Here is an 8,421-nt window from a genome sequence, read left to right as displayed (position 1 = left end):
ACAGTATGCAAACAAGTTGGAAAACTGGGATCAGAAGTCTAAAATAGTTATATAATATCTGTTGATGCACAAAAACAATATTAAGAGCCTCTTGTGTATTAAATCATTCATGATCATCACCCTTATTTCAGGTTATTTGGAAATAGTGGTGCTTGCAGCGCTTGTGGACAGTCAATTCCTGCTAGTGAGCTGGTCATGAGGGCACAAGGCAATGTCTATCATCTTAAGGTAGGTCTCTTCTCCTGTCTGACTTTGTTAATAGCACTGCTTCGCTCCGTGGTTCTTACATGGTATAACTTCTACATCTTTCATATATTCATAAATGTGCAGGGCAATAATTACTAATAAGAGTGTGTGTTATAAAACTTCCCATGGTGCATAGCGTTGTCCTGTAATAATCAGTAACACAACTCAAATGTAGTTTAACAGCAGGTAAGACAAATGCTATATTTGGCGATACTAGAAACTAAGCAGCTTCAGACCTCATGCTTTACTGATAGTCTCTCAAGAATAACATTTAAACCTGCAGCATTTTTAATTTGTGCCAGTTTCATTTGCTGTGTCTTTCCTTTTCAGTGTTTTACATGCTCTACCTGCCGGAATCGCCTGGTCCCAGGAGACCGGTTTCACTACATCAATGGCAGTTTATTTTGTGAACATGATAGACCTACAGCTCTCATCAATGGCCATTTGAATTCACTTCAGAGCAATCCACTACTGCCAGACCAGAAGGTGAATACTCAGCAATTACTAATAAGCTTTATTAGAGTTAAATTAAGATCAATTTCTTTTCAACCTAATAGTGGACACTGTTCCTCCACTCCCACCCACCCCGAAGGAGCCTTTCAATAACTGAATTTAGTTATAGGACTTTGGAGGAAATATAAACCCTTAAATATGAAAGTTGTATTAATTGAGTTCAGTTTATTCAGATCTGTATAGCTATTGAGTTAGTAATGTATAGTGGAATGTGGGGAGCAACCCCTAATATAAGCTCTCTTGAAGAGAAGCATTTCATTTTAAAATGTTGAGATTAAGGATTGCAAGGGAGCAGGTTACTGTGGGAGGAAAATTAGATCCTTTAATTTTGGTAATAAATGTCTTATGAAGAAAAGGTTCCTGAATTAATAGAAACTAGGGCACATACCATCTCAGACTAACATATTACACTTAGTATGTTTCCTACACTAATATTCTAAAAGGTGTATCCTTAGAAAAGTAGTCTGAATGTTTTACATGTCATAAAATCAAAGTTTTATTCTCTCATCACTCCATAACACTAACCTCTCCAGTAGAGATTGTGTATCCCTGTGCTTGACAGCTCTTGGTCCATAGTTGCAAGTAAATTATGAGTATACACATTATGTAGTAGCAGAGGGAAAAATTTGTATCAACAGTTGTCCTGTACCTCTAGAACTGGATAGTTTTAGATCTATTTTAATCTCCTTAATAAGTCCTATAGCTATGCAAGTGAGTGCATTTTGATAACTGCTGTGCCTAATTTGTAACAATTACTGTCAACCTTCAGTTAAGAGACTGTTCATTCCACACTGGTCCAGAAAAGAGTGAATGTATGACTCTTGCACATAATTTTATTCACCTCATATTTCATACTGATTATGTATTGATGACATTGATTCATTTACTCTTTACAGCGCCACTTGCATGGATATTAAATCTTATTGACCACAGATGAATTTTAATTTCAGATTGGTGATAGATTTTTCCATCAGCTCTGATAGTATATTTGACTTTTTCATCATTAACCCAGGCAATCACACAGCACTGAGTTATTGCACTGAAACAAAAAGTGCACACTTCAGTTGGTAATTCTTTATAGATTTACAATAGGAACTTCATTAATGTCTGTAAGGATCACAAAAAATAACATTTATCTGCAAACAGGAATTCAGAAGATTAAAAAATAGCTAGGGAAAATGCTAGATTTCTTATGTATTCTGTAACATACAAAAGAAGAATTTTAAATGACTTCTTTCTTTAGTGGGTAAATTTGTACAGGAAAACATGAACTGGTTTCTAAGTTTGACCAGTTTTGTGTTGCATTGCTACATTACTATAGGCTTGTTTGTCTTTTACTCTACACAAATGTACTGAATAATTTTAAGTATATTTCCAGTCTCTTAGAAAGTGAACTGTAATTACATCAAAATATGAACACTTATTTACTTAATTTGTCAATCAGAGTAACTGGATTGAATACTGAGTCTTAATTACTTGTTCTGCATAACTATTTAGGAGTGATGAAGAATATGAGGTCTGTTCAAGGAAGTACAAATGCATGTAAAGATTCATAGATCTATACTACTGTGTATTTTAATGAAACAAATCTATAATACAGACTAGCTAGCAATGAATCTGTTAAATGAACAGTTGTAGAGAACCTATTTCAAAATATAGGTAAAACCATTCATCTTTATATATAGTAGTAAAAAGTTTGCCATTCTGAGAAAAGAAGTGCTTTATCCACTTGCCTTGTGTGGATGTAAAGTTTATTGCAACTTCAAATGGGTGTCTAAATAGACACTTAGTTTTATCAGTGTCTTGCTATGCTTTAGCAAAAGAAAAATGATTTAGTTACAATAATACCAGTAGACACAGTGAGGAAATGAGAAGTAAAACTGGCTTGTGTAGCTTGCAAAATTGCAGCTATCCTACTAGGAGCTAAATGCAGAGGAAGCATTTAATAAGAACAGGGCCTCATTATCACTATCATTGGCTATTAACTGCATTGCTACAGTATATGATGAGGCAGACAGAGGTGTTAAGGAGAAAATTGGAGAGAGAAATCTCACAATTAGTATATCTTATGAATAATTTCTTCATACCCACTTTCACAGGGGGAATTGGGGAGTAATGTGAACTTAGAAAACTGAAATATGTCAGGAAATGAGCTTGGGGTCTGTCTGACTTCTAGCCTTGGAAACTAAAGAGGAAGGTGCCAAAAAGCAATGTTTTACGCATTTTAAAGAAACAATATAAGAACGTACATATTAAAAGTACTTTACAGAAAGCGATGTTATGGGGCTACTGAATAAAAACATACTTCCAATTTGACAGCATTAGCTGAAATAGATACGATACCCAGTATTAAACATTACAGACCAATCAATCTTCAGGTTTTTTGCTCTTTCCCTAAAGATTATGAGCAAAGCAGAATATGGCACAGCTATTCATAGCTAACTAGCTATTAGGAGGCTGAAGAGAGTTTAATGTGTGTGAGGTTCTTGGTACTGTGACTTTTTTGTTTTGCTCACCTATGAAGCCACATTTGACAGCTATGAAGTCAACTTTTTACAGTCTTAGTCAATATAGTTCCCAAATGAAAGGCTAGAGTTTATACTAGTGATTGGCACAAGTCTGAGTTAAATAGCCTAATTCTATGTAAAAGGTTGCTTTTCACCTAAAAAGTACCTGCAGTGATATGGACTCTTCCTGCCTTTCACCTTCATAAGCTATGTTCAAAGGCTTTTAGCTATAACTTTTCATTATTTGCTGTGTGTTTTGAAAAAATAAATTCAAGTATTTAAACTATGTGCTATTTAGAAGCACAATGCAAAGCCCTACAGTGCCAGGACGTAACGTCCTGGGTGCCTTATTATTTAAAGGAGGGGGTGCTGTGCACTGCAGAGAACATTTTAGAGACTGCACCTAATTCACTATTTCTGGCAGTCATAGTATTTTTTACTAGTTCTTGCTTGTTACAGCATTTCCATTTTCCCCAAAAGTGGTGTAAGTTTTCCACCCATGGGCAATGTTCGGAATGTTCACTTATCTTCAACTCCTAAACTTTTAAATAAAGTATGAGTTAGATTACGTCTTGCTATTTTATTTCTTGGAAAAGATTTTTTTTTTATCTTCGTTTACATATCACTCAACAATTCCCTTGTAGTTGCATAATTGGTGTTGTCTGTGTCCATAGTAGAGGATATTTGATGCTCATTTATTAAATATGCTTGCTGGCTGCTCCCTAATCTTTGTTCTGGACAGACAAATTACCTTTCTCACACTGAGCTTCGGCTCTGGGGAATTAAACCTCCAAGCCTCCTCCACTTTAATTAGCTTGAAAGTGGGGGGTTGCAGTTACTACTAGACCTCAGGCTTTTAGTAACTTAAAGGGTGAAAAGAACTTCCTGGGAAGCTCGAAATGTCATTTAAAAACCATAAAAATCTAATATATATTATTTCATTTTGGTAATTGCCAACAGATTGTATTTGAAGACTTTGGATGATCATTTGTACTTTATCCATGAAAGTTAGATTTCTCTGGAGCTAGGCACTTTTAATTATCACAATTCATTAACACATCAGTGTGGAAGACCATGTTTGACTTCATATATTAAAATGTTTATGTAACATTAACTAACATAGCAGATGAGGAATTTTAAAAGGGGGGAAGAGGAGGGGGAAAATCCCCAAATATCTATATTTAGCTATTGTGCTATGCAGCATATTAACCAAAGCCGCCTTGGGAGGATATTGGCTGTATTTCTTATTTGCTTCACACAGTATTTCGTCCAATTATAAGATCATATTACTAGCTTCTTCAAAGGCCAGGCATACCATTTCATTTCTTTCAATAGGGGCCCAGAAAAACACCTTTTTTCACTGTACGGTTTCCTACCTGAACCTTTCTGAAAGTACATTTATTGTTACTGTCTCTTCGAGTTTAAAAACTGCAGGAAATGTTTATTTTAGTTCTTCAGAGTTTGAACATTAGTGGCATGAATGAGGAGTGTAGAAAGCCTTAATCAAGTCACAGTTGGAAAGTGATCTAATAAAAAAGAGATTAGTGAATAAAGAGAAGACACAAGCAGTTATGTTGGAGTTTCATATCTCAAATTTAGCTTATTAGCCAAGATTCCCATTTTTTTTTTTTTTTATTTCTTACAGGTCTGCTAAAAGGTCAGAGTAATGCAGAATGCGTGCCTTCATCTCAAATTTTGTTCATCACAGATGGATCCCATGTCTCCAGTAGACAAGTCACCTTTGTAGCTAGCATCAATGCCAGCTCCATGCCATTGCACCTTCTTTATTCTTGATTGCCCTTCCTACATTTATTGGTGTATTAAAATGACTGAATATGAACATTAAGGACTCCATGAACCTGGGCTAATGGGAGACTGTAGAGAAAATGAAAAAAGATCCACGGAGGACATCTTGGGGGGCGGGGGTGGGGAAAATGTCTAAGGAAGCTAATTAAAAGCAGCATTCGAATCTGCTTTCTACCCTCGTTAACAATTAGCAGGGCACTGGCCAGAGTTTGTACCCAGTGTTTTACCTTAACAACATTCTATTTGCTCTTTGTATATTTAAGTGTTGTAAGGAAATGTGTTTCAATCAAACTGAACATGAGATAAAGGAAAGATGTGGCTTTTGTGATATTCTATCACAAACACTTTTATTGTATCTCTGTAAAATACAATGTATGTATGCATGTAAGTGTTTTTGTCCTACTGTTGCTACTTCCCATGGCGCAAAAAAAAAAAAAAAAAAAAAAAAAAGACAGGCTCATAGCAGCTACTGTGTAGAAATTTTCACCTACTTCTAATTTGCTGAATGAAGAAAAATCTTTTATTTGTGATATTTTCAGAGACATTTGCTCTAGTATGGTGTATTTAAATAATAAAAACTTAAAACAAAAACATTTAATTGACTTTGGGTTTTAAAAGCTTTGCTTTGTTATACCACATTCTAAACTTTATGTAGCAGTTGCTTTAATTGTAAATTACTTTTAAATCTAGTTTTCTTCTTACAGTTTTATGTCAAACTACTTAACCATGTCACTTTTGGCAGATGTACAGAGCAATGCTCCAAAACTTTTTTGTTCAGAATATTAATTCTGATAACAGCAAGCATATCACTACAGTTCAGCCATGTTGCAATGAATCTTGGTATGTACAAAAGTAACCACGGTCTTCCTTCAGAAGGGAACATTATATTTATAAAAATGTTACAGGAAAAACTCACAACAAAGGGGTATGTGTTCTCTGACACAATTCTTGAATTGGGTAGTCCTATAAGGAGGTATAGTAGTACCTCTGAATCTTGGCTATAGGAGAATAAATCACACTGAACCGTGGTGGTCTTGAGGGAAGAAAATGCCCTTTCCTGGGCATGTTTGGCACTAACATGGTCTTAAATGTGATTTGTTCTTGATTTTTTTTTTTTTTCAAGTTTGAAGGAGAAGTAGGATTTCACCTAGTTTTTTTTTTTTTTTCTTGAAATGCTTATTGGATAACTATAGGACATTCAGAAAAAACATCCCATGCTCTTGCTAGATGTGGAAAAAATATATTATGAACCTATGGACATATGCTGTATGCCTTATACCGGGGAACAATGTAAAGTAGGCCCGGGAGATGCCTCTGCTGCATTGCAACATTGTTAAACATTAGCAAAAGTCACTACTTTTATCATAGGCTAACAAGCTTGAAGTATATAATACTTCTATTCACATTTTTAATTGTGCTTTTAAAAAGGTATTTATTCATCTTGCCTGGTTACAGAGCAGCCATGACACATTAAGTGTTTCTGGTCATGCTGATGGGAGACGTAACCTAAAGTCCAGCTTTTTGTGTATCTAAACAACCAACAGCAAGCTTCTCTTCACATCCTACTTCTTGGAACTTCTCTATATCCAAAGTCCACTGAATTTCTGCTTTTAACACTTCAGTGCTTGGAAAAATAAGACATTTCTTTGGGGGAGGAGAGACTGGTTTACCATATGCTGTCAGGCACAAAAGACAAATGTGTGAGTGCATTAAGTGTGTGGTATTAAAAATTCTCTTATGGATAGTTTTCAGGGCTTTATTTTTTTTAAAACATAATTACAGATTTTCAAAATGCTTCTAAGCTTTTTTGATCCAGCATTAAATCTTTAGGTAGAGTCCTGCAAATTGTGCTGCTTTAATTTCTTTGCAAAGATGCTTTGAGACATACGAATATAGAATTCAAGTATTAGTGAGACTGTAGACCTTTTATATTCTATCAATATAAGCACTCATGGTAGAGTATTTAAACCTAACACGTACAGCTTTTTAATTGTCCAATAACCTAGAAGTGCTAAGAAGATGGTTAATAACTTTTAGTAAGTAATGTAGTATGGCATTTAGTGATGTAGAGGTTGAAGTTCATTAAAGGCTTTAAATAAACTATTATATGACTGGTTTGTAAAGCACAGCTACCTATTTAATAGCAAGCTTTAAAAGCATTTCGTAAGTTGCAGACCTATAAGATTACAAATGTCACTCATGTTAGCATAATCCACATGCAAGTGGTGAAGCCTTTGCTTTGATGTGCTAAATTGGAGGAGGACTAATGGAGCTATGAATATACAATGGAACATATTTAAGTAGTATTCTTGCTTTAGGTAAAACACTTTCTTGAAACCAGAGGCATTTCAAACAATAAAATAGGCTTTAATGGGGATGCTAGGTGTGGATAGAAGGATCCTGGAAACACTTAGATTTGTCCTTATGTGAGAAATAACTTGTGCTATTTTTTTCCTCTTAAGGAGGTTTACAAGGAAAACATGTACTTGTTCACCTTTTATCACATGTGTTTACTACACTGATTCTGTGAAATATATGCTGTTTGGTGTTTCTGAAAAGCCATACAAATACAGTGCCATTTAGTAAGAGCTCCCACACTTTCAAAGATGAATGCTATTTTAAAAAAATGAAATATTACTAATCTGAAATCAGTGAACTGATAAAATGTTCTGTTTATATTGCATAAATGTCTCAATCATATAAATTGTCTCTCTTATTAATGAAACAATTTTGTAAAAAGATTGCTCCCTAAAAGGGTTTAATGTTTTTACCTATCCAGCTGTCTAGTTATGAGATTTACTCATCCCAGCAGGCACTGGGACATTAAGCCTTTCCAAACCAAATTCTGTTTGCCACAAGATACTGTCTTTCCAGACTTTCATGATTTATCTTTAAATATTTAAACAGGTTATGCAATATCTTATGAAATATAAAATGAGGCTGTCGCACCAGAATGAAGCCTCTGAAATTAAGTCACATATTAAGAATATTAACCACATTGAGTTTCTCCTGTTTGCCTTATTAACACTGATAAAATTTGCATCAACTAATTTTTGGTTAAATACTAAAAAAAAAAAAAAAATTGCAAATGCCAATATAGTATGAGTTCATATCCCTCACTATTATGATTAAAAAATTACTTTCAAATTATATTAAACTCTCTGCTGTCCAAGAGTTATATATCAGAGTTTGGCAAACAGCCATATGCCAGTATTCCAAACAGCTCTATTAAGAAGAGGGGGGCGGAAAAGAGAGAGAAAAGTCAATGGATGCTGAAATCTTTAATTTTAAGTACTTAATGCAACACTAAAGCAGGTATCTCTAAGTGGTTGTGTTCTTGGTCTGACCT

The 8,421-nt window shown here is 34.6% G+C and overlaps 1 protein-coding gene across 1 annotated transcript in view; it reads left to right on the top strand.

The window, feature by feature from the left end:
* The window catches only part of LOC113407440 (LIM domain transcription factor LMO4), a 15,229-nt gene extending 10,061 nt beyond the window's left edge, over nucleotides 1-5,168 (top strand). Inside the window, exons 3-5 of the mRNA XM_026655962.1 lie at nucleotides 132-228; nucleotides 577-732; nucleotides 4,912-5,168. Coding sequence (XP_026511747.1) covers nucleotides 132-228; nucleotides 577-732; nucleotides 4,912-4,920 — 262 coding nt within the window. The 3' untranslated portion in view covers nucleotides 4,921-5,168. The remainder of the gene's footprint in view (nucleotides 1-131; nucleotides 229-576; nucleotides 733-4,911) is intronic.
* The last annotated feature ends 3,253 nt before the right edge of the window (nucleotides 5,169-8,421 follow it).

Source organism: Terrapene carolina, unplaced genomic scaffold, assembly GCF_002925995.2.
Source record: "Terrapene carolina triunguis isolate 2854851 unplaced genomic scaffold, T_m_triunguis-2.0 Scaffold211, whole genome shotgun sequence".
NCBI lineage: Eukaryota > Metazoa > Chordata > Testudines > Emydidae > Terrapene > Terrapene triunguis.
This window is presented reverse-complemented; position numbering and strand designations above follow the sequence as displayed.